This window comes from Hyperolius riggenbachi, chromosome 6, assembly GCF_040937935.1.
Source record: "Hyperolius riggenbachi isolate aHypRig1 chromosome 6, aHypRig1.pri, whole genome shotgun sequence".
Lineage (NCBI taxonomy): Eukaryota > Metazoa > Chordata > Amphibia > Anura > Hyperoliidae > Hyperolius > Hyperolius riggenbachi.
Genome location: NC_090651.1, coordinates 103,276,142 through 103,303,254, shown reverse-complemented (window position 1 = coordinate 103,303,254; position 27,113 = coordinate 103,276,142). Strand labels below are relative to the sequence as shown.

The 27,113-nt window shown below is 46.1% G+C and overlaps 1 protein-coding gene across 1 annotated transcript in view; it reads right to left on the bottom strand.

Annotated features, from left to right (window-relative positions):
* LOC137522064 (putative ferric-chelate reductase 1) overlaps window positions 1-27,113 on the bottom strand; it is a 160,121-nt gene that overhangs the window by 66,027 nt on the left and 66,981 nt on the right. Inside the window, exons 5-10 of the mRNA XM_068242088.1 lie at window positions 17,219-17,363; window positions 13,526-13,708; window positions 11,827-11,916; window positions 8,974-8,986; window positions 7,213-7,356; window positions 7,012-7,125 (exon numbers count right to left, since the gene is read on the bottom strand). Of these exons, the coding sequence (XP_068098189.1) occupies window positions 7,012-7,125; window positions 7,213-7,356; window positions 8,974-8,986; window positions 11,827-11,916; window positions 13,526-13,708; window positions 17,219-17,363 (689 nt within the window). The remainder of the gene's footprint in view (window positions 1-7,011; window positions 7,126-7,212; window positions 7,357-8,973; window positions 8,987-11,826; window positions 11,917-13,525; window positions 13,709-17,218; window positions 17,364-27,113) is intronic.

Here is a 27,113-nt window from a genome sequence, read left to right as displayed (position 1 = left end):
GCTCTTCACTTGCTGAATCACAAGGGAGTCCTGGCTGCCTGGAGGAATGGAGCTCACAGCCGAAGGAGAGAAAGAACCTGATTGAAGTCTGACATTGAGTCAGGGCTGGTCTGCCAGCTTTGCAGTTTACAGAGGTCACTGAGCTCTTCTGCTGAGATTTATATTTCTTCCCATCCCTTTCTATTTAACTGGCCTGTCATTTTGCCCTGCAAAGCCCATAGACAAGATTGCACTCTGTGGTGATCGGGAACAATTCTTCAGTAAGCTACGACTCAAGGAACACTACTTTGACAAGGAATCTTGCAACACTACTGACAATGAGCCACACACCAGATCCACAAAAAACGCGGATGGACCCCTAGAGCTGGAAAAAAAAAAAATTCTACCCTGGACAACTACAACAACAAATTTAGATGCCAAATCTCTGACAGGGTTCTGAATAAAAGAAAAACACTGGCTCAAAAACATAACATTGCAAGAGCGACAGGCTATCACATCCCTTAAGGAGAATAAGGATATTATTAAACCAGCGGATAAAGGGGGTGCCATAGTCATAAACACCAGCAACTATATCCAGGAGGCACAAAGACAGTTGTCTAACACCATGCCAAATTACAGGAGGACCTAACAAAAAAAAAAAAAAAAAAAAAAAAAAAAGGGTACAGGATGGCACTTAATAGGATGGTAAAGAAATTGCCCGCGAACACCAGGCTTCATGTACAGACCCTTATCCCGGAAAAGCTGAGAACAGCCTGCTTTTACATGCTTCCCAAAATCCACAAAGAAGGGAACCCAGGCAGGCCCATAATTTCAGGGAATGGAACGCACACAGAATATCTCAGGGTGGTTGGAAAACATTTTGAAACCTCTAGTCTGTAAAACACCAAGCTAAATACAGGATACTACACAACTCCTGAACAAACTGGCAGCCATCGGCCCAGTGCCTGGAGGCACCATTCTTGCCACTATGGATGTAGAGTCTCTGTACACCAACATTCCCCATAGTGATTGTATGGCAGCCTGTCGCAAAAATATCTTCAAGGTTTGGGCACACCTATAAAGCCAATTGCTGGACTGATGAGATTCGTTCTCACCCACAATTATGTCACTTTTGGAGAGGACCTCTATTTACAGAAAATGGGAGTGGCAATGGGCTCACGGTTTGCACCGCAGTACACAAATCTCTTCATGGCAAAGATTGAAGAAGAATACTTGCCATATAAAACCCATGGCCTACTTCTGCTTTATAGACAATATCGTAATCATCTGGTCTGCAAGTGAGGAGGATCTTCTCCAAATTTCACAGGAACTTCAATGCCTTTCATCCCACAATCAAATAAACTGAGCTACTCTCACAGGGAGATTAACTTTGACACCACCATATACATCACAGAGAAAAGCCTACAAACATCCATGTACCGCAAACCAGTAGATCGTCCCACATACCTCAGGTATGACAGTTTCCACCCCAAACAAAGAATTCCATAATTTAGAGCCAGGCAATAAGATGCAAGTGGATATGTTCTGACAGGGAGAAACACCTGGGTTACCTGAAGAAGAATTTCATTAAACGGGGATACAATCCTCTAATGGCTAAATCAAGAAAACTAACATCCCTACGACTCAGCTCCTGGAGTGCAAGCAGAACCACGAAAAGAGCCGTGTCACAGTGGTGGTCACCTACAACCCACACCTGGAAATCTTAGATTGCAAAAGAACTTCATCCTATTCTACACAAGGATCAGAGACTGAAAAAGATATTCCCTGAACCTCCCCTCCTAGCGTTCCGACAGCCACCCAAGATTTTCTAAAGGTGGCCGTTAAAGGTAGAATTCCATGGCCGATCGACTGTTTCCATGGTAATCAGAAATGATCGGTCGTGCTCATTAATGGCTTAATTGGATCGATTCCATTGATCTGATCAAATTGGTAAACAGGAATTTGGAAACGAGTGGTTGTGCCTATTAACAGCCAATCGTTTACCGTGGCGTTTGGAAATGGTCGATCAGCTGCAGGATTGTCCCATTATATGGGCATCTTCTCCCCAACCTAAATGCTAAAGCCCGGCCGTGATGACTTCCCTACTCTATGCCAAATCCCTTTCCTGTTGCCCAACACTAACCTAAACTTTAATATACACTCGCATATCACCAGTAGTGTTGAGGGCACAGAGTTTTTATCACAGGCTCTCCCCGGTTGCCAAGTCAGGCTAGATGACGGCCCTCCGTATTAAGCGTTCCTACCACTGCTGCTTAGTTCCTAGTGCGTCCTATCCCCGCTCGACTAGTTTCGTCACTCCCTCATGACTCATCAGGAGCATCCTGATGAGTCAGGAGGGAGTGACGAAACTAGTCGAGCGGGGATTGGACGCACTAGGAACTAAGCAGCGGCGGTGGGAATGCTGAATACGGAGGACCGTCATCTAGCCCGACTTGGCAACGGGGGAGAGCCCGTGATAAAAACTGTGCCCTCAACACTACTGGTGATATGCGAGTGTATATTTTAATAAAGTTTTAATGCTTTTAAACTGTATTATGCTATGAGAGGCTTCTGTTTGAGGTACTTGGACATATAATCTGGGCAAGTAAACCTGGAAACGTAATGAATATATAACAGGACCTGAAGTACTGGGGTAACCTGGAGGTGTGCGCTAATTGACCAGTCTGATAGTGGTCACATTGTATCTGGTGAGTGCGCTTTATATTGGTGTTATCTGGTGGTGGAATAACGGAGGATTGAAGCATTAGTTTCTGGACATCTGAACTGGGACTTTTGTGCTGCATTTGTTATGTATGTGAGGATGTGCGCTGGACTATATTTATATTTGGGGGTGCTTCTGCCTCCCTATACTGGGGTCCCTCTGACTACCTTCATCTCTACTTACCCGGGGCTTCTTCCTGTAGTCTTTCAGGTCCCTTACTATCTTCCCATTCAGCACCACTATGTCGCTGTCACCCCATGCACCGTCTCAGCTGTACTCGCCTTTTCAAACGCGCTTCTGTGCAGTTCGGAAAACTTGCAACTTAGCAGGTGCAGAACGCTCATGGTAATGGGAGCATGATTGAGGATGAATGTGTACATGCACAGTTTCTTTTTTTTTTGGGGGGGGGGGGGGGGGGCACGAGCCTGCAACAAAAACTTTGCTATAGGGCCCTGTGATTTCTAGCTATGCCCCTGAAAAGAGGAAGTTTCCCAAGACAAGCCTGACCCAACGACCATATAACTATATACTGGCATCTCTGTACAGATCTGGACCTGAATTCTTACTGTTGGAAGTGGGACATTGCTCAAACTTGGGAAAGTTGATACCATCTGGTACAGTTTGCTCCTGAGGATCCACAGGTTTAGAGACTGGCTAGGTCACTCCAGGACCTCAATGTTCTTCCTCTGGAGCCATCCCTTTGTTGCCTTTGGTCATGGGTGAGGATTCCATTATGACAATGACCAAAACCCACAGCAGATTGTGGAAAGGGGATGCTTACCCAAAATTTACATATCCATTGTCCCTCAAATGCAGCAAAGGTGTCCTGTCCCCCTTTCACCTTGTTACAATTTTAAGCTTAAAGAGCAAAATATATAATTAAGGTAAGAAAAGTTATATTGAAATGTTAATTAGGAACAGTGGTTATTTTTCTTGTAAATGAGCTGAAATGTTATTTTTATCAATTAGGTGATACGTCATTTCAGTTTGAGAATAGAGCCCAATGTGTCCCACCTCCATGTTTGATAATTCAAGGAGTAAAGAGAAACAGGCACTCCAAGTGCTTGATGAAATGACATGGACTCTGTTCGTATGCAAGTGGTTTGACATTGCCTATCAGCACACCAAGTTAGATGCAACACACTTTGTGCAATATCCCACATCAGAAGAAAACAATTGTTTTGGGGTCTTGCAGGGTTACCCTTTAGCCACTGTCATAAAGAGGGACCCCGTGTGGCCCCAAAACAATTATTTTTTTCTGATGTGGAATACGGCACAATAGAGTGCATTGCATCTAACTTTGTTTGCTGATGGACTCTGTTCATGTTTGATGATTGGGATGGTGTTCTTGGCATCATCGGTAGCATTCTTGACCACAACACTTTCACCCCAGTTCTCCTCTGAATCGTTCAGCTTTGCATTAGCCAACTGCAGATGGGCCTGTGTACATGTGCTGTCTTGAGTAGCAGGACCTTGCAGGCTCAGCAAAATTTGAGTCCTTCACGGCATAATGTGTTAATTGTTTTTAGACAACTATGGTCCAAGGTGCCCTGAGATTCTTAGGATTACTGCAACAGAATGTGGGCATCAGACCAAAGGAGATTAATAGTTTTTAATTTTGCAATTCTACTGCTTTGCAGATTTTCATGCAAACTGTCTCCTTCTCACCAAGTTTCTTGGTGAAAGTCTTGTAGCCCAGCTTTGTGCAGGTCTACAGTCTTGTACCAAACTTTCGTGGACAAGTTCTTTGGTCTTGACCATAGTGGCTAGCTTGGAATCTGATAATTGCTTCTGTGGACAGGTCTCTTTTATACAGGTCCTGTACCAAGCTGGGATTAGGATCACTCCCCTACAGAGGGTGCACCTGATTTCAGCTAGTTACCTGCATATAGTGAAGATACCAGGGAGACTGAAATCTTGCTTGTCAAGTACTGAACAATAAGAAGGCAGAATGCTCATGCTGCACTGTTTATTTTATGCAAGAAGTAAAGACTTGCATGCCTTGCTTCCACGTACTGGGCAAGTCACGGGCTGCCAGTGTTTAACTCCCTCCCAACCACCTAACGCTGCTAGGCGTCGGGAAGGTGGCTCCACAGGACCGGCTAACGTTGATTGGCGTCAAGTCCTGAGGAGGAGGAGGAGGAGATTAGCAGGGGATCAGATGCGTGCGCATCCCCACTGAGTTATATAAAGTACCTGCTAGCCCTGATCGCGGCTGGCAAACAAAAACCTGAAATGAATTGTACAGCTCTGCGATCTAGTGCAGCACAAATCCACAAACCACAGGAGCAATCAGATGCCACCAACAGAAAGCTGTTAAAGCTGCAGTGCACTGAATTGTAAAAGACGGCCTGGTCGCTGGGGGGGGGGGGGGGGGGGGAGAAGGGGGTGTAAGCCTGTGGTCCTCAAGCAGGGAAAAACAAAAAAAAAAAAAAAAAAAAACAAACAAACACTGATGTCTCTCCAAAAGTCTTGGGGAAAAATGGTAGCATGCCTTTCAGAAATTTAATAGTTGAAATTTGGGGATGCTCGACGAGGAGGATGGCATGTGTCCAAGAAAGCAGGCAAGAGGATGAGGCAGGCGCCAGGTGGCCCAAACTGTGCCCCTAGATTTTGCCCCCTGAATCACGCTATTCAGGCGTCTTTATAGTAGGTCCACCCCTGAGCACGGGCCAGTAAAAGAGGGCGGCACCATAGACTGCAATGCAAAATATCGGCTATTGGGCGTTGACAGGAAAAAAGGGCGCCCGAGAAATAGCGGTTGCAGGGATCGTGTTAAAAGTTTTCGTTTACAGAATAAGGTTTATAACAAATATCGTTTACAAGTTCGTTTTGACTTTGTGTTTTACTTTTTTTTAAATTTCGCTTAAAGGACTGTAACAAGTAAATTTTCGTTTACACTTAGTCATTTAAATTCATTTTCATACGTATAATGCTTAAATATCGTTTTCAACCTTATTCTATTAGAAAAACATCGCTTTTGGTATTAACTTTGTTTTTCACACTTATAATGCGTCGATTATAGCTTTATTAACTTAATATATCGCTTTTAATATTACCGTTATTTTAAGAATTCTAATGCGTACGTGATGAGATAGAGGTAGATCGAGACACACACACACACACACACCTTTTTCTATTTATAATATTAATGTGTACGTGATTTTAAGGCTATTCTATTAAAAATATATACATTATTCTATTCATGTAATTTATAATGAATTATTTTAATGATTACATATATTGTTTATATGTGTGTAAGGGTGTTTGTGCAGTGGGGATGGTTAGGGTTAGGCACCACTGGGGAGGAGGGGGGGGGGGGATCTTAGGGTTAGGGATAGGTACAGGGAGGGTTCTGTGTGAGAGTAGGGTTAGGTATAGTTACAGCACAATATATGTAATATATACAATTTATTAAATTATGTATATTTAAACAAAGGGGGTCTAGGGATAGGAAGAGATCTGTGTGAGCCTACAGTTTGGTAGATTTTACAGATATTTTACTGCAATTATACCTTTGTATTACCATGCTTAATACAAGCGTAAATATTTTTTGTTCAACGAATTCTGAAATGAAACGTCAAATAGCGTCTGTTATAGCCGGTATTTTGCCGTTTATTTAAAGAGACACTGAAGCGAGACTAAATCTCGCTTCAGCTCTCATATATAGCAGGGGCACGTGTGCCCCTGCTAAAACGCCGCTATCCCGCGGCTAAACGGGGGTCCCTTCACCCCCAACCCACCCCCCACAAAAGATGGTCGGCAAGTTGGTCGTAGAAATATTCTTCCTGGAGGCAGGGCTAACGCTGCAGCCCTGCCTCCAGTCGCGTCTATCAGACGCGCATCGCCGCCTCTCCCCCGCCCCTCTCAGTGAAGGAAGACTGAGAGGGGCGGGGAGAGGCAAAGATACGCGCTGACAGACGCGCGTGGGGCAGGGCTGCGGCGGTTAGCCCTGCCCCAACCAGGAAGCGCTCCCCCGCATTACGGAGGGGGTTTGGGGGGACAGAGATCCCCGTTAAGCCGCGGGATAGCGGCGTTTTAGCAGGGGCACACGTGCCCCTGCTATATATGAGGTCTGAAGCGATATCTATTCTCGCTTCAGACTCTCTTTAACCTATTTAGCACTACATTTTCGTTTACAAGCTAGAATTCGGAAATTGTTTTACATTACAACCTATAAATTTCAGCTATATCCCGCGCCCTTTTTTCGATACACGCCCCTGAGCAGGTTTTACATTTTACCAAGTTTCTCATAAAACCTGGACAAAGTGTCATCTTACTGATCATAATCGAGTGGAGTGTAAATTTACCATGAAATTTGATGAGCAATGGAGACCGTGATCCTCCAATGTCTTTAGGGGGTCCACTGACATCATACATTTTACTTGTAATGAGAGGCTGCCTATTATGCCTTTTAATTGCACCTGAAAGAGAATACTATTAATTACAGCACTTTTCAAAAGATGGTCATGATTAATATGGGTGCCTACTGTAAACGTATAGAACCATACCATCCTCAGCATCTCCATCAGCCAGGAAAATGTAGTAAGCGATGTCCAAAGGGTACCTTTCTACAGTAGTCGGGATCCAAATCTTCCTGCGGAAAGAACACTGAATGACTCCATCTGCGACCCTCCAAGCTATGTCCTGTAGAACTTCTTGCAGCAAAAAAAAAAAAAAAAAAGGTAGCTGGCATAATTGCTTTGATGGGTAAACAAAACCAAACCAACACAAAAATCAAAACCAGTTCAACCCAATACATTGTCAGGACAGAAACTGAGCCGGGCAGGGGCCGTTTTCATTGGCTCCTGGCCCTATCATTCATGTAAGCCGCTCTCATTGGCTTACATGGAGTGACAGGGTCAGGAGCCAATGAAAGCGGCTCCTGACCGGCGCACAGCGCTCTGCCATCATAGCGACGGCAGAGAGAGCAGCCTGCGGTGGGGACAGAGCGGCGTGTTCATCGGGAGCGGCGGATCTTTGCGGCGATTCGTCGGGAAGCGGCGATTTACGGGACCAGCACCCTCTGGTCCTTAAGGGGGCAGAGGGTGCTGGTCCAGAAAGGGTTAAGCAGTTTCACTGCAGGATCTACGGCACTGGTGTCGAACTCCAGACCTGGAGGGCCAGATCCATGTCAGAGTTGATGCACTGAGAAAGAGGAATGTGTGCTACCTGATGGACCACACCTCTAGGCATAGGCAGTACAGGCCTCCTGTCTCCCTTTGTGCCTCATTCTGTCTCCATGTGCCACCTGTTACCCTGTGCATCCTTCTGTGCCCCTTTGAGCCTTCTGTCTCTCTGTGGCTCTGTCGATCCCCCTCTGCCTCCTGTCTCCCTGTGTCTCCTTACATCCCTCTCTGCCTTCTGTCACCCTTTTGTGCCTCCTGTCTCCATTTGTGCATCCTTCTGTTCCCTTTTGTGCCTCCTACAGTCTTCCTGTGCCTCCTTCTGCCCCCTTTGTGCTTATTTTCTGCCCCCCCATCGTGCCTCCTTCTGCCCCCTTTGGGTCTCCTGTCCTCTGTGTGCCTCTTTCAGTCCCCCACTTGCGCCTCACTCAGTTCCCTCTAAACTCCGCCCCCCTCATGTGCCTCCTTGAGCACCCCCCCCCCCCCCCATGTGCCTCCTTCCGGCCCTTATGCATTCTTCTGTCCTCCTGTACTGCCCACTGCCCCCTGTACCTCCTGTGCTTCCTTCTGTCCTCTGTGTCTCATTCTATCCCCCTGTGTGCGTCCTGTCCCCCCTTGTGACTTCTGACCCTCATGCCGCCTCCTGTCCCCGTGCCTCCCTATGTCACCCTCTGTGCCTTATTCAGTACCCGTGCCTCCTTCTGTCCCCCTTGTGCCTCATGAAAGTGGAGCCCTGCCTGTGTATTTTCTGGTGAAACACTGCCACAGCAAGTGTAATTTCTGGTGAAACGCTGCCGCATTATGATTACTTTCTTGTGAAATGTTGCTGCAATATGATTGATTGGTTTCCCTACGTGGGGGAGGGGGGGGGCACAGGTTCTCGCCTGGAGTGACAAAATGGCTAGAGGCACCCCTGCATCAATTTAAGCTGTGTCAAAAATGTGAGGACCTTGGTCCTCTAAGGACTGGTTTGACATGCCTGATCTACGGTAAGTAACTGATTACTGGTACTTTTTGAAAACTGCATGATACAATTAACCTAATGTTCTTAGAAAGCTCAGTTAGCATATGTGAAATGCCTGAGCATTTACTGACCTAATAAAAATAAAATGTATATTTAAAAGCAAAGTAGGATTGTGTCATCACTGTCAGGTAATGACTGCTAAATCAAGTCACACTACTTTAACTTCAATGTCACTTAATTTAGAAGATCTGTTATGCAGGAGTAGACTGATCACCCCTAGCAGGGCAGCAGGCATCTCTGAGACAGTGGCCTAAGATATTAGAAATGGGAAAACAAAACAGAAAAGGGAGCAGGAGCCCTTATGGGAAAAAACCAGCACCCCCATAGGCGCCTATGATAAAAAGTTTTAGTGGCATTGAATGGAAATTTGGGCACATGTCAGGCCACTAGCGGGCACCTCGGGAGGCCTAATTTTACCTTTCCTGAAGCCGGGATATGCAGCTACAAAGGTAAAATTGTGCGCCTAATTAGCAGCAAGAGAGGTCATTTGGTACAGAGGCTTTGCAGGAAAAATGGCTTGCAAATAACTACTGTACATTGTGGCATTGCATAGCAAGCACAGAACAAACAAATGGCCTACCTTCATAGCATATTGTGGCTTTGCGGAAGAGGGGCCAGCTTTAGGAGGTTGATGTAGGGTTAGGCGTCATCATGTATGTTAGGTTTAGGCACCACGGGGGGAGGGAATTAGGGTTAGCCACCACCCGGGAAGGTTTCTGTGCGAGAGTAGGTTTAGCCATAGTAAAATATTGTTGAACATTTTACTCTAAATTCACTAGTACAATAGCGCTATAACCTTAGCAATATTTTCCTAGTGGCAATCCCCACTTCCTTTTTTCTAGGCACCGTTACTTCATGTATGAAACAAGAAATAGTAGACCGAGTGCTCCTATCCCTTCCCTGGAGAATGGAGGGAAAGCCATCCGTTCTTAGGAACAATTACATTTAGTCTAAAAACGACTGCTCACAAAATTAGATTTACAGAAAGGTTCAATACACAGACCAAATTATTCTCTTTCTAAACACAGATTTGTAAATGGATATCTAGCTTGCATTAACAGCATCTTACACACAACTTGTACTGAGAAAACGTCCCCTGAGGTGGTACTTGCCTCGGGAGGGGGGGGGGGGAAGCCTCAGGGTCCCAATGAGGCTTCCACCTCCCCTGTAGCTGCAGGCAGTCCAGCGCTGGCTCCCCCGAAGTCTCTCGCAATCCTGGCTCAACAAGCTAGATTTACCTTCCCTGGCTCCAGAGGGTGGCACTGTTGCAGCTCTCAGCACGGAACTAGCCGATCTGTCGGGTCTGCTCTACTACGCAGGTGCAGGAGACTTGCGCCTGCGCAGTAGAGGGGCCCGACAGCGATCAGCTATTTCTGCCTACCTCCAAGTGGAGAGCAAATACTGCACCTGCGCTGGAGCCGGGTAGGTAAATATTTACATCCCTGCTGTTTGGAGGGGCACAGCGAGACCGCCGAGGGACACAGGACTATGGGGGAAAACCTCGACAGGATCCGGATGCTTCCTCTACCTGAAGCGAGTACCCCCCCAGGGGAACTTTTTCTTGATACAGGTTTTCTATTAGGCACCTTTGACCACTGAACTTCTATATTAATATGCCCCAGTCATCACCATGGTAGGGAGCGACATGTGGGCAGAAGTTATTGAGGCTCCTGCCACTGGCATAGGAGCAGGAGTTTTGCAGCGTTCATAGTCTTGATCTTGTAGTTGTAGGGGCCACCTACTAGGACTCTTCAATCTGTATCTACAGCAATAGTCACATGCACATACTGTAGCAGGAGCAGATTTTAGAGAATCAGATCTTGTGAGTGACATATTGCTACCAGAAACCCTGGTAAAAAAGATTCAAGTATAAAGTATTGATTTATAAAGTGTGATGACTGATTAAAAAGTATGATAAATTATGCTTCAAGGAGTTAAAACGTGGGCAGACCGGGAACTGGACCCAGCTACACCTTCTAAAAAGCTCCGATTGGTCAGCACATGCTGGCGGGCCGGGGACAGGATATAGTTACACGGTAACAGTAAAAAAGGGCGCAGGAGGCTAGTGGACAAATTGGGCGCCGCCATTCACTCCTATAATAATTATCGTTTAATGAGCGCCGAACAGGAAAAAAGGGCGCCCGAGAATAACATTTTCCAACGGCGCCCGAAGATTTTTCATGTTTTATAACTGCTTGTGATGATTTACGTTTCTTATTTCAATAAAACATTATTTTAAATGTTATCCCTTACTGTTTGTAAAACATTATTCACGAAACAAAGCGATCAGTACGTAATGTAAATTGTAATATATTTTATCCCTTACTGTTTTTAAAACATTATTCTACACACAATACAGTGAGCACTAAGGAGGGTCTTAGGTTTAGGCACCAACAGGGGGGTCTTAGGTTTAGGCACCAACAGGGGGGGGGGGTCTTAGGTTTAGGCACCAACAGGGGGGTCTAGGGGTGAGGGGTAGGTACAGGGAGGGTTACTTAGTAATTTGTTTTTAAACGTTATTATACGTTTCACTATTTAAACGGAAGATTAACGTTTTTACAATTGCCGATTTAATGCACATTATTTAATGATTTATAACTTTATAAAACATTAACTTTAAACGAAATACAGTACAATACATTTTTAAACGTTATCCATGCTTATCGTTTAAAACCCCGCGCCCTTTTTTCCCAGCGCCCCTTTTTAACGTACGCATAGTTACACAGCTTGCAAACCACTACATCAAGGTACATGTGGCGGGGTGGATATACAATTCCGACATCACCACTAGTACGGTAATACGGTGGAGGGGAGGACTTTTGGCCCACTTTTTTTTGGTCCCAAAAACTGCTTATACGCGAGTATATCCGATACTTTTAAATGTAAGTAGACTTCCCCATTTTTCTCCAGCTGCTGTGTTTTCCCAAAACAGAAATTCGCAAAAAAATTACAAATATCCAGGCTACCGGAGAAGCCACTTTCGGGGGTGATCGTCCAGTGGTGTAGGCAGGGCTTACAGCAACAGTCTGGCCATCAATCACACACAGGTAGGCGTCATCATCCCCCTACAAGAACAGATACAACAATCGTTATAGACTGACTGTATACAAATACCTTCAGAATTCTAAGACAGACTTAGACATCCACAGCAGACATTAGCTGCACAGTTACTTATTCTTAGCAACCATCAAGCTGACTATCTTTACTGAATTTGATTTTTATTGTGGCAACAACTTTTCTAGTACAACATTTTTTCAGATAAGGTCTTATACAGGCACTTTGCTTACTATTACAATATTAAATTTGTTTGTTGGGCACGATGCACAAAGTTTCCTCACCTTCTGTTACTTTAAGCTCTCAAACAGCAAATTATTAAGGTAAGAAAAGTAATATTAAATTATATATTAGGAACAACTTTGAGTGATTATTTTGCTTGTACAAGTGCTGAAAGGTTATTTTTAGTAGTTGGGTGATAAGTCATGTATGAAAAGTTTTGCGAATAGAGCCCTTGGTGCTACAGTAGTCACAGCCATTTCAGGTGACAATTGGGCTACAAGGCAAGTTGGGGTGCCCCCATAAGTGGCATCAGGGTAGGGCCACTATTTCTGGCAAGCCCTTCCCCTCAGATTTTTTGGCAGCATAGTTACTCACCTGTCCAGGCTGGCCTGGCCTTTGGGAGGGGGGGTAGAGACCTTGGGCGACCCGGGTGCAGGGCCGGTCGAGACTTCTTGCTGCCCCTCAAAAAAACGCCCTCAGTATAGGTAGGTAGCCAGTTATAGGTGCCACCAGTGTTGATAGCTAGGTGCAGTTGCCCTGCCACTCTTCACTTCCTGTTCCAGTCCCCAGACTTCTGCCGCCTGAGGAAGTCTCCTCACTTGGCATCATGGGCGGACTGAGCCCACCCGGGTGACCCGGCAGCATACAGGGGCCCTGGGGTAATTGCACAGGTTGCCCCTACGGAAGCACCTGCACGAACAGTAGTACATTACTACACTTAGCCATCAATGAAGACAAAGTTTGTATCAGAAGCATGCAAAAAAACAAACCAAACACAAAAACCTCACCCCACACTTTCATTGGGCTACATGAGCCAGCTCTGGCCATACATGTGACAGTAGTAGGGGCTCCCAAGTAACAAATTTAATATTTAACATCACTCAAATCAAGGAGCTGTAACTGGCTTTTTCAAAATTAATAGCATTTTGAATTATTTACATGTGTATTGTGTGTAGAAAAGAAGTACAGGTCATATGGTTAGGTAGGAGCTTCTGAATTCCGTGGAATACAAATTTCAGATTTTGATTGGAAATCTGCTTTCCATAGCAGAAGTCGGAATTCCATATTAAGGACACTCGGAAGTCAAACTAATCCGAGAATGTGGACGTGTGCTGAGGCTGCTGGAAATGTGTAATCCTCAGTGTACATCCGCAAATTTTTTTTTTTTTTTTTTTTTAAATTAACTATTGAAAAACATAATAAATCCATTCTGCGAAAATCCAGAACTACACTTCTCGGAATGCCATCTGAATCAGAATTCTGCATTTCTGACATGCCTGTATGTTTCTAGACTTGCAGTGGCAAAGTATGTTATAAAAAAAATAAATAAATAAATAATATCTGGCATTGAATAACCAATTGTCTGCTGTGTAAAGTGCCAGACGATGAGATACTAACCATCCACTGATCATGTGACAAGGCAAATGCCACATAGCCTTTCCCTGGACCGCTCATTTCAATCTGCACGGAACTGCCCTGCGTCGTAAAGGACAAGAAGAAGCACTGCACATCCCGCTTCGGGTCACAGTCCGCTGGATTCCTGATGCAGAACTTTCTGCTGCCGCAGCCAGACAGGTTGAACTAGAAGTACAAAAGTAGTAATTTTTTTCCCCACTTTAAAAAGAAAATTTTGGTGAGATGAGCTAAAAAATTCTTAGGACTAGTACACCAAAATTTTTAGCATAATCACAAATGTTCAGCGTTTTTTGAAACATGCGCACCAACCCTTACTTAAATTTTACCATCCTGAAAACATTTGACCATTTATTCCACATTAGAGCAGTACACCACTAAGTCCCACCAAATGTAGAGAGCTGCCTCATTGTCTTATCAGTGCCATATCTCAGAACATACCGGCTTCTGACATTCCCCACTGCCCATTAGTTGCCAATACAAACTTCAATTAGTAAGTCTTGTATCAGTCAGTGTTAACTAGCTTGGTTGGCATAACCCAGATAGGTAAACATTACCCACTCGAGGACCACAGGTTTTCACCCCTCTAGTGACACTGACCAGGTAGTTATTCACAATCCAGCACTTCACAGTTTTAACAATTTACTGCTTGGCCAAATTCATCACCCAATCCATACACTACACTATGACTACATGGGATAGTAGTAGGGCAGGGATTAGATTGTGAGCCCATCCAAGGGACAGGCAAGTAACAGGGACACTAAATACAGTGCTGCACTTGGTCCCAGCGCTGTACACATAAAATTACCCCCCCCCCCCCTTAGTTTCAGCCTGCCAGCTCCAAGGGCGGCAGCTTTCTGTGTCCCCTGCAGGGAACGTGCATTCAAGCAAGAGCTCGTTCCCTGATAATCTCACGAGGACTGAATTGGTGTTAGGCAGTCCCAGAAGAGCCACTCTGGCCGCCCATTGGCATTATGTGGTCGTGGTCGCAGAGCGGTTAAAGTGCTTCCAGGCCAGTTTCTAGGCTAAAATGCACCCAGGGTGAGGGTGTCAAAATTGTGCCTAGGGATGCTCGGAAATGCCAATTTCCGATTTCGCGGTAAATCCGCATTCCGCCATTGCCAATTACCGATTCCGCTACCAATTTCCGCATTCCAATGCGGAATTTCCGCCAGAAATCGCGGAGATTCCGCCCGACTTTAACATAGATTTTCTCAAAAACTATAAGGTCTTTTTGAAAACTTTTTGCATCTTGTTCACAAGATTCTGTTTAATAAACCCTGAAAATTTGGTGTTTATAGGACTTTAGGGGGCTTTGCTATTAACCGCAAAAGTCGGCGGATTTTTACTGTACCGTAAAATGCAGAAAATCTGCATCTGCCTATTTTCTGCACTTTACATTACAGTAAAAATCCGCTGACTTTAATGATTAATAACAAAGTGCAGAAAATAGGCAGATGCAGATTTTCTGCATTTTACATTACAGTAAAAATCCGCCGACTTTTGCGGTTAATAGCAAAGCCCCCGTAAGTCCTATAAACACCAAATTTTCAGGGTTTATTAAACAGAATCTTGTGAACAAGATGCAAAAAAAAGTTTTCAAAAACGTATGTTAAAGTCGGGTGGAATTTCCGCAATTTCCGGCGGAAGTTTCCGCGATTTCCAGGGGAAATCCGCCTACCACCCTTGCATTACCGATTTCCGCATTCTGATGCGGAAATGCAATTTCCGATCGGAATTTCGGAAACTGCATCTCTGCGGAATCCGAATGAGCATCCCTAATTGTGCCCCCCGCCGTGGAGCCAGTTATAGGTGCCCACAGTATAGGTTAGCCAGGTCTAGTTGCATGCAGTATAGGTAGCCAGCTATAGGTCCCCCCTCAGTATAGGTAGCCAGGCATAGGTGCCCTAGTATAATTGCCCCAGTATAGGTTAACCAGGTAGGTCCCTCTAGTATAGTTGCCCCAGTATAGGCCAGATAGGTAGGTGCCCTGGTATAGGTTACATAGGTAGGTGCCCCAGTACAGGTTAGCTAAGTGCATATTAATAAATTGACAAAACACACACACCATACAATCTTTAGAGAAATTGAAGAAAAATATCTGGCATTCCAGATAGATAAAAGAGCTTTCGATTTTTTCAGGAGATATGATAATTTTTATCCAATTGCCGTAAAATCGGATCATTTTATTGTATCCTGTGTGGCCACCTTAAGCCTGACACTGTCAGGGGGGGGGGGGGGGGGCAGGGCAAGGCAAGCTGTGCTGGGCGCTGTGGGCCGAGTTGTTAGGGCCCTTTTCCACTGGCTGCGATCCAATTTCCACTATGATGCTTCGATCGTGGATCGGTTTTTGCCAAAATGCAATTGCCGGCCAGTGCAATTCTCAACGCGATCGCGTTACATTGCCGACGACGGTACAGCGGAACGCGGACAGTGGAAAAAGGAGCTTGCGTGATCGCAAGTGCAGGTAATTTGCAGTTGCTAGTGGAAAAGGGCCCCAAGTTTGAGTAACGCACCAGCTGCAGCAGCACCACTGACAGTGATATCAGCAGTGAGCAATCATGCTGTCTGAGGCGATGCTGCAGCATTGCTGCTGCTGAATCTTAGTCTCAGTCAGACAGTACACTACAATTTTTTTTTTACTTACCCGGAGCTTCCTCTAGTCCCTCGCCGTCATCCCGTTGTCCTCTGTCTGCAATCAAACCTGGTAACTGGCTCAGTCGGGTCCAGTCTCAGTCGGGTCCATGCGCAGAAGACCCTGGCTGACGTCACTGAGCCAGACACCAGGCCGATTACCATTAAACAGGGGGACTGCGGGAGGGCAGCGAGAGACGCATCCACGCATGGGGGTGGGCGCTACAGGTTTTCTTGCCTGGAGTGACAAGATGGCTAGAAACGCCCCTGCAGGTATATGGGCAGCCAGGAATAGGTGCCCCAATATAGGTAGTAAGTATAATTGCTTCCAATATAGGTGCCACCAGCCTCCCACCACATGCCCCCCTGCAGAGCTGGAGTGCAGTGGTGCGGTGTGCAATTGCTCACCTGATTGCTCGCTCCATGTGGCGTCCCCTCTGGCAGCAGGCACTCTCGGCCCCCCCCCCCTCCGGATCTCTGTATGATGCTTATGTAATCACAAACATACAGGAAACAAGAAGAAGAGACTGCTGCCGGCAGGGGGACATGTGGCATTGAGTGAGCAATCACACACCAACTGCTACTGCAGCATTGCAGGGAGGCAGAGGAGGCGGGCCCACGTGAGGAGGGAAAAATGATGTCAGGCCCCATCCCCGCTGCTTCCCTGGGGACAAAATACCAAACATCATACTAGGCAAGTTGGCAGTTGGAGCCTTTTCCAGCCACAACGTACCTAGCACATGCTTGGCAGGGAAGGGTTAATGCATTCAAAGTCAATATATTAATGTACGGAATAAGTTATTTCAAGTATAGCAGTGAACTACAGATTTAACGAGAGGCTTATTTTCTGAACCAATCTAAATTTTGCCACAACTAGCTTAGAACTGGGCCAATATCTTGTTGCAGCCAGTTTGCATTGCCCATGCCCACATTTTAGTGCACCAACTTGGAAAATTACCAACGCATTGCCTAGGCAAAGGGGGAAAAAAAAAAAAAAAAAAAAAAAAAGGCTGTACAAATTGATAAATGAGGCGGCATGTATACCCTTCCAGTTAGCGCGGGATTGAAGTCCAAGCTTATTGGTGAAGGTGTCACTGGTATCAGTGGGACAGGAAGCGCATCAGTCTGGATAATGACCGGTCCTGGAATCTTAACCCAGTAAATGGCGTATGTCTCAACCACAGTGGCTCTGGATAACAAAGTATAACAATTTTAGCGGTTTAAAATCTGAACTAGTTCCATTTTTTCAATAATCCACCTGAAAAATTAAGTGACACATTCACCATAATTAATCTAATACATTACACATTAGTCACCATGTCAAAAGCAGCTATAGGTGACAATTCTACTCTGTGCCATGACCAGGCCAAACTGCATAGGTAGTATCAGAACTTTCTGGAACGCACAGCACCCTGCTGACAAACTCTTAAATCTAGGTTGTCAAAGTCCTATATACTTTCCCCTTTTCAGATGTCTGAGATCCCTAGTTCAAGAGAGTTTTCCACACCTCACTGCAGAGCCGGAGAAGAAGCAGATTTGATCCGAGGATGCCAGCTCCAAACAGTTCATTTCACAGGGACAGCTGACCTTATTGTATAAATTTCCATAGTTTGATATTTTATGGGCTGGGAGGCTCCTATGTTGCCCACCTTAACAGAGGATGTTAGGCTTATGCTGGGTACACTGTGCGATTTCCCGCTCGATCAATTGATTATTTCCGACATGTTCTATTAAGTTTCGATCGATACAACAGTCGATTTTGCATGTTAAGTATGCAAAATCGACGGCTGCAGCGATCAAAACCCGATTGAACATGTCGGAAATAATCAAATCAATCCCGATAGATCGTGCGGATAGAGCGGGAAATCGTGACGTGTGTACCCAGCATAAGTCTGACACCCGTTCTGAGAGGTTGCAAGTCAAAATGGACTTTCAGAACCTGGAGTAATACAGGTTTGAATTAACACCAATAATCGTGTAATAGCACTCATATCTCATATCTGCAGACTTGTGGTGCCCCACTGAATGCAGGGGTGCACTCTGATAGGACCTACAGGCATGGAGAGACTGAAAATCTGGCAGAATTTCTGTTTTTGTCACTCTGGGTCAAGCCCTGCCCACCTGTTCAAATTACAGTACACAAGGCTGGACCTTGCTTGTCAGAGCCCTCCCACCAGGATGAGAACCTAAACTGAGAAGGATAAGGATTTTACCTTTTAAATTACCAGTTGCATGACTCTCCTGCTGATCCTGTGTCTCTAATACTTTCAGTCACAGCCCCTGAACAAGCATGCAGATCAGGTGCTCTGACTGAAGTCAGACTGGATTAGCTGCATGCTTGTTTCAGGTGTGTGATTCAGCCACTACTGCAGCCAAAGAGATCAGCAGGACTGCCAGGCAACTGGTATTGTTTAAAAGGAAACATCCATATCCCTCTCAGTTTACCCCTGGGGGGGTACTCACCTCGGGAGGGGGAAGCCTCAGGGTCCCAATGAGGCTTCCCCCTCCCCTGTAGCTGCAGGCAGTCCAGCGCTGGCTGCCCTGAAGTTTCCCGGAATCCTCCGTCGACAAGCGCCGATTTATTTACCTTTCCTGGCTGCTGGAGTGGGTGGCGCTGTTGCGGCTCTCCGCACAGAGATAGGCGAAAATAGCCGATCTGTCGGGTCTGCTCTACTGCACAGGCGCATGAGACTTGCGCCTGCACAATAGAGCGCCCCGACATTGACCGGTTATTTCCACCTATCTCTGTGCGGAGAGCAGATCCTGCGCTGGAGCCAGGAAGGTAAATATTTACATCCCCGCTGTTCTGGGAGCTTTATCGCCACCACCGTGTGACCGAGGAGGAGGACCGTGGAAGCCTCAACGGGATCCGGAGGCTTCCCCCTCCAGGGGAAGTTTTTTCGTTACAGGTTTTCTTTAAGACAGTGTTCAACATTTTATTGGTATGTACCCCTTTTAAAACCCTGTACTCACCAAGTACCCCCTAGCATAGTAAACACTACCACAAGTATCCCTTGGCAAATATTTATTAAAGAAGAGCTCCAGTGAAAATAATGTAATAAAAAAAGTGCTTCATTTTTAAAATAATTATGTATAAATGATTTAGTCAGTGTTTGCTCATTGTAAAATCTTTCCTCTCCTAGATGCACATTCTGACATGTATTACATGGTGACATTGTTACTGTGGGCAGGTTATGTAGCTGTCTCTAGCTGTTCTGGCTGTTACTGACAGCTGTAAACAGCCATTTCCTGTCTGTGAACATTGTTACATTGTGGCAGTTTGCCCAGAGTACCGCGGTCCCAGAGCTTCTTGTGGGAGGAGTTTCAGCACAATATCAGTCATACAGCACCCCCTGATGGTCGGTTTGTGAAATGCAATAGATTTGTCATGTAAAAGGGGGTATCAGCTACTGATTGGGATAAAGTTAAATTCTTGGTCGGAGTTTCTCTTTAAATTGTAGTACATGATAATTGGTTCTAAACAATTTCTAAGCATTTACTATTGGCTTTTAATTAGCGAAAAACACTAATTTGGTGGTGTTTAAATACAATTTATAATTTTCTAAAACTCCAAATTTGTAACTCTTGGTTAAGTATATCAAGCTCGAGTACCCCCTGCAACCATCAGAAGTACCCCCTGGGGTACATATACCACACGCTGAGAACCTAGGCCTTAACCACCCTGGCGTTCTGATAAGATCGCCAGGGAGGCTGCGGGAGGGTTTTTTTTAAATTAAAAAAAAACTATTTCATGCAGCCAACTGAAAGTTGGCTGCATGAAAGCCCACTAGAGGGCGCTCCGGAGGCGTTCTTCCGATCGCCTCCGGCGCCCAGAATAAACAAGGAAGGCCGCAATGAGCGGCCTTCCTTGTTTTGCTTACACCGTCGCCATAGCGACGAGCGGAGTGACGTCATGGACGTCAGCCGACGTCCTGACGTCAGACGCCTCCGATCCAGCCCTTAGCGCTGGCCGGAACTTTTTGTTCCGGCTGCGCAGGGCTCAGGCGGCTAGGGGGACCCTCTTTCGCCGCTGCTCGCGGCGAATCGCCGCAGAGCGGCGGCGATCGGGCAGCACACGCGGCTGGCAAAGTGCCGGCTGCGTGTGCTGCTCTTTATTTGGCGCAAATCGGCCCAGCAGGGCCTGAGCGGCAGCCTCCGGCGGTGATGGACGAGCTGAGCTCGTCCATACCGCCCAAGTGGTTAAGAGACTTGACAACAGATCTGTGTCCTTTGTTCATCTGTTAAATTTCCATCAATCGACTGGCCAAACAATACTTTGGATTACTTCAGCCTTGTTCACATTCGCAAGCGCTGAGCGATTTGGTTAGTGAAGAAAAAAAAATTAAAAAGCAAAGCCATTTTGAAAGAACAGGGAGGAGTTTTTTGCGCTGGGGATTTTTGAAATCCCTCTAATAAGAAATCATTGCACAAGCACTTTTAGTGTTCATACTTGAGCTTTCTATTAAATCGCAAACGCAGCTCCTGTAACATTTTCTGAGTGTTTGTGTTCAATAGAAAGTATAGGGAAATAGCTATTCAAATCACTTTTTCAAGTGCTTTGCAAATTCCCGAGCACTTTTTATGAATAAATCCATTGTATTTTGTCAGGAAGTGAACTCTTTGACCTGGAAATGAACAACACACAGAACAAGCCCTTACTGGACTCACGGTATTTTGAACCTTCAGGCATTCTGCCTCATTTCTCATCTCTTAAGGTGGCCATACATCAGGCAACTTGGCGTCCGATCGACAATCAGATTAAAATTACAAGATTCGGAAGAAAATCTGTGCTAACAAGTACATGCCCAATTAACAAAGCGACCAATTTCAGACTGAAATTTGTCACATTAATTGAACATGCTGCAAGATGTAGGGCCTACTTTGCTTGATCGTGTGCACGACGGTAACTGCGAGTGATGTCGGAACTAGCGACGAATGCAAGAAAACCCGCTGCTGTTCCCCAATGTATAAATGTGCATTTATAGATTACCCGTCCTGTGTGACGTGGTGCCCATACATCTTCCACCGCTCTTCTATTAGCCACATACACACGGCTGGGGCATAGCATTCCCCACACCAGCAGCAGGTAGAAGACAGATGGGTACTGCGACATAGGACAAGTAATGTATAAATATGCTGGGCCCCTCTGGCCCAAGGGCCCCGATGCGGTCGCTACCTCTGCACCCCCTATTGCTACGCCCCTGCTTCCACTAGGCAGCAAATACTAAGCAGTTGGACTATATAGGCATAGATCAGCAGTTCCTTTACCCTCATGCAGTATTGCAGCTACAGTTCATAAGCCGTGCATAGCAGCAGATCCTTTACCCTCATGCAGTATTGCGACTACAAAATAATGAGCATGTATACGGGGTTCCGCCTCATAAGAGGCTCTCACCACTCAGCAGCACAGTAATGGGCCATCAGACTTCCTATAGGCTACAGCAGGTAAAGTTCAGCACATAGATTGGATTCTTTCCTCTCCCACCGGTAGATCCCATATGCAGTAGCAATGGTGAGCTCCCCTTGGTGATGCTAGGCTGGTGCGGTCGTGCTCTCCACCGGTCTCTGGTCATCCACGCTGCCCCTCTTGTTCTACTACCTTCCGAATCCAGCGCCAGACTTCAGCCTTGGTACAGGCAGGGCTTGTGGCTGGCGTATGCAAGGCCGCAATGGCAGTCACCCTCACCACGTGTATCAGCCGCTTCCGGCCTTAATCATGTGATCAGTGGGCTGTGGTTTGGCAATCAATTTAATCCTAGCATCATTTGCTGTCGGCAGAAATTGCTCATCTTTAATGATGTGGTTATATAAGGCTGCTAGGGTATCTACAGCTTCTGTCTTCAAGCGTTAAAAAAATAAACCAAACAAGCAACTCAATAGATAGACTGTCAGGGCCTGATGCCTTGCCCAAAAGCAAGTTCTTAATTAGAGGAGATCTCTTGTGGGGCGATAGGAGAGTTGAGAATCTCTAGATCCTGTTCTGTTAATTTGGGAAGATTCATTGATTGAATATATTGATTTTGATCTATTCCCTCAGAAATTTTAGATTCATACAAATAGGAGTTAAAAACTTCTATAATATCCTGTTAATTAGTGCATATTTAATCTGAGATATTGCTGATCTTGTCCATCTTGGTTTAGTTAAAATTTGCTAATATTTTCTATGACTTGTTCATTTCTCTAACCACACATCCGCTTCCTTTTTAGCTACTATCCATGTCTCGTAGGATAGGATTAGAATCAGCTATATATTACATATAGGCCTGTCTAGCCTCATCACATGCTTTGGTATTTTTTTCCTGTGGGTGCTAGCAAGTGACAATTTGGCCTCAGCACCGCTTTTGCAGTTTGCCAGAATAAAGTGGGTTGTTTCCAGTGTTTATTGTTGGAACAAAAATCTCTCCACGACAAAATGATATCAGCTGCAAATTGTTCATCTGTATATAAAAAAAAAGTGGGAAATCTCCACTCTGCTGGAGTTTCCTTAGGGGAGCAATAGATGGTAGCAAGGATGGGTGCGTGGTCATAAATTACTAAGGCCTTAACCTCTTGAGGACTGCAGGCAGAGCAGGGACAAGGTCCTCCAGCACCTAAGGCTGAGACACCAAAGTGCGCCCCTCCATCCCTCCCACCCCAGCTCTCACACACTGATTGCTATTAGACTAAGAGGGCCACAGGGCCCACAACCTCCCCAACACCTTAATATCTAGTTATCTGGTGTGCAGTCACTGCTATGTATCCCCTTTTCTTATTTCTTTCTGCTTCATATACAATTAGGAATAACAGCTGAATGAATTTTGCACCCTCTCCTACACTGCGCCCTGAGGCTGGAGCCTCTCCAGCCTATGCCTCGGCCCGGCCCTGACTGCAGGGCTAAACCCCACTAGTGACCAGGCCATTTTTTAGTAAAATTGACCACTGCAGCTTTGCGGCCAAGCTGCAGGGCCGCACAACACAGCACACAAGTGATTCCACCCCAACAGAGCCCTCTGTTGGTGGGGTCTGATCGCTCCCCCCATTTTTTTTTTATATTTTTTATTTTTTATTAAGCCTGTTTCTTTAAACCCTCTCCCTCCCTCCCTCCCCACAGCCAGCCAATTACGGCGATCCGCTGTCATAGGCTTCTGCCTATGAGAGCCGATCGCTCTCGTCCCCCAGGGGGACAGCCGTCTCACACGGCTGTCCCCAGTGCAGCGTTGCTGCTGACCGCAGCGCTGCACAGTGTAAATAGACGGTGATCACACCGTCTAACAGTCTCCCGAGCTCCGCCCCGCCCCCCAAGCAGGAGATGCGAGCGCGTACGCACGCAATCTCCTGCAAAACAGAGCCCCAGGACTTTACGCCAATTGGCTTTATGCGGTCCTGGGGCTGCCGCCGCGGCCACGCCCGTCGGCGTGACGCGGTCGGCAAGAGGTTAATGGCAACTGTTTGAACTGAGGTAATTAGGTTTAGAGAAACAAGGCTATAATCAATATGTGAATGGGAGTTGTGGACATGAGAAAAATGAGAATCTTTTGCAAAAGGGTGTAAATGGCTCCATATGTCAACTAAGTTTGTAGATTCCTTTACAAATGTCTTGTCATGCTTTCTACTTTGTGACATGGTTGTAGAAGGGCATTGTCTGTCAATCTGGGGATTGGAAACAGCATTAAAATCTCCAAGAACTAGAATCTTAGCATATTCAGGGGCTTTGTTTTTGTAATTTACTAGACTCTGGAAGAATACCGAATTATCCGCGTTAGGAGCATAAATTCCCCAAATGAAATAAATCTAAATGGACCTCAAATCTCAACCATCATCTCCCTTCAGAATCACTGTCTCCAACTGTGAGATTTTACCTTGGAAGTTCTTATGAACAAGAACACCTGCTTTTCTACCATCAGATAACCGACCCCATGATTTGACCCACCGAAAATCTTTTTTTTCTGCAAGTGTGCCTCTTAAAGTGAGCAACAAAAACCAACATAAACAAAGTATAATCCCCCCCCCCCCCCCCCATTCCAGATCACACTCACACCAACAAGCAGCCAGTGTGCGTTTAGGATAATGAGTGCATCCCTAGTTTCCACTGTAACTACAGTATCCCAATCTCTTACTGACTTCCTTTTTTCTAAGAACAAAGGTAATGGCAATGGTGAAATAGTCAGAAAACATAGCAGTAAATTAACAAACCACAGTATCAACCTTGAGGAACACATTTGTCCCCCTTCCCTCATCTGTGAGCATCACATCTGAGCCCCTCCCATTATGAGAGCACAGGAGTAGATCATATGAAAGTTAAATCACATAAATCATGTCCTGAGTCCATGTATTAAATGCACCCTGACCTCTAAAAATAAACGAAATTGGTACTTACCTGGGGCTTTCTGCATTCCACCGAAGGTCGGAAGGTTCCCCCGGCGTGGTCCTGGCTCCTCTCCCGGTCCCTCCGCCACATACCGCACCGCTGACACCCGGGCCGGGTGTCAGGCTCCCACTTCCTGAACCGGTCATCATGTCGGCCGCTGCACATCATCACGGCGGCCGGCGTGAGTTCTGCGCATGTGCGGTTAAATCGCGCATGCGCAGTACTGTCACGCCGGCTGCCGTGATGACACGCAGCGGCCAACGTGATGACAGAGCGTCCTGATTCAGGAAGTGGGAGCCCGACACCCTTGCCCGGGTGTCGGCGGTGCGGTATGCGGTCCGGGAGAGGAGCCAGGACCACGCCGGGGGACTTCCCGACCTACGGTGGGCTGCAGAAAGCTCCAAGTACCAATTTCGTTTATTTTTCGAGCTCTGAGTCCCTTTAAACCTATGAAATTCAAATATTTCTCTCCCCGATCATTACTTATTGCCGAATTATCAATCATCCCAGGGGGAAGATTCCTGACTGGAAGATACAAAAGTTTAGGTGGGGAGTCCAGGCCTTGCTTTGGAGAAGATTGCCTGCTCGCCCTCCTCGGTGAAACTGAATCACTGCTCCCAAAAGAACTTGTAGTTGTAGGGAAGCACTCTGTCTCCTTTAAGCGTGTCCCATGCTCCCAAAAGAATGCATAGACTTCTCTACTTCTGCTGGTGATAGAAATGTGGATACCTTCCAGTCTTCTGAACATGGAGGGTGGCTGGATAGGAGATAAAAAAAACAAAAAACAAAAGTTTTTTCTAAAGCTTGGCATACTGGATTGAACGCTTTCTGGCCTTGTTCACCTCCGCTGAATAGTCTGCAGATAGAAAAAAAAACAGTTTCCTTGCACCTGCAGTAACTTCTGAACACGATAGGCTTTTAATAAAGTTTTTTTCAGAGTAGTCAAGGTACCTCACAATTACAGGGCGAGGTGTTTTTCTATCAGGGAGCATGGGGCGAATGCGGTGAGGCCTTTCAACTTTTAAGAGGTTGTTTAAGCCAAGAGCCTTGGGTAGGTCTAGCGAACACAGTCCGGCTAAATCTTCATTTTTAACAGATTCCGGGAAGCCTATGACCCGGAGGTTATTCCGGTGTGACCGATTCTCAAGGTCATCAATACGATCAAATGTCACTTGTTTATTGCAATCTGTTTGTGCCAGAGCGATTGCCTCCTCTGAGTTAACTGCGTCACTCACCCGTTGTTCAAGCGGAGTTAGCTTGGCCATGTTTGATGCGACGTTCTCCTGAATCATGCGCATCTGATGTCCCAGCACCTCCTTATTAATGTAGATAGCTCAGGTCGTAAGAGTGACACTACTTCCCTGGCCACTTGCTGATAATCAAGATCCACACCTTGCTTCAGGCTAGGTTCAGGCTCTGCCGCCGCATCAGAGTCAGGCTGCGCCATCTTGTTTTCACACGGATTCCCGCGGGCCTCTTTCTGATGCTGTTTGTCTTTCTCCTTCTCCTTAGTCGCTCTGGTGAGGTAGCGATCTCGGACATGATATTCCGGCCCGGCAGGGCCGAGCCGAGGCATAGGCTGGAGAGGCTCCAGCCTCAGGGCGCAGTGTAGGAGGGGGCGCAGAATTCATTCAGCTGTCATTCCTAATTGTGTTCGAAGCAGAAGGAAATAAGAAAAGGGGATACATGGCAGTGACTGCAAGCCAGATAACTAGAGATTAAGGTGTTGGGGAGGTTGTGGGCAATGTGGCGCCTCTTAGTCTAATAGCAATCAGTGTGTGACAGCTGGGGTGGCAGGGATGGAGGGGCGCACTTTGGTGTCTCAGCCTTGGGTGCTGGAGGACCTTGTCCCGGCTCTGCGGCCCGGGATTCTCTTCCTCTCTAATCAGGGAGATTGTAAGGGAGGGGAAATCACAGCGGATCTCACCTATGCCACCATTCCTCTCAGCCCCAGAACCGGAAGTCCTGCATGGTCTTATTTTTATAAAATTGTTAATTGTAACCTAACTAGCCAAATCAACAGTTTTTCCTTTTAGGAAGCTAGCTCTGGGGTCTCGAGTGAAGTGTATGCAGGACATCCTGACAGCTGTTTCACAGGTCCCCCTGCTTCAGAGGTGACATTCCACCGGTTACCCCATCTCCCACAAAGACAATGCGCCCATGGCATTAGTAGGCGTGACCAGAGGGTGTCATCTTCTGCCTCCCCGTGTCTGGTCGGCGTCTTAGTGTGCTCGGCTCCGGGTCACGCCTTCTCCACCCCATTGCGTAGGATGATGCATCCCCCTCTACGCATGTCTGTTTGGTACATGGAATCAAGTTCCCCATCAGGTTCGCAAGGTAAGACGGTTGGTGATTGGTCGCCACAACGTGGCAAAGATATGCGATTAGTTATGTCTCTATCACGTTAAGTATAAAAAGGAACCGATGTTGAATGTGTGTAGACACTGATAGAGCTTGAGAAAGGAGGACACGCCTCCGAAACGTTGCTGATGTTTACTGTCATGTGTCTAACAATAAAAGAGCTTATACATAGAAGGTGTCGGCTACAACCTTTGTCATAGCATTAGTATAAACCTGACTACTGGATCCTTT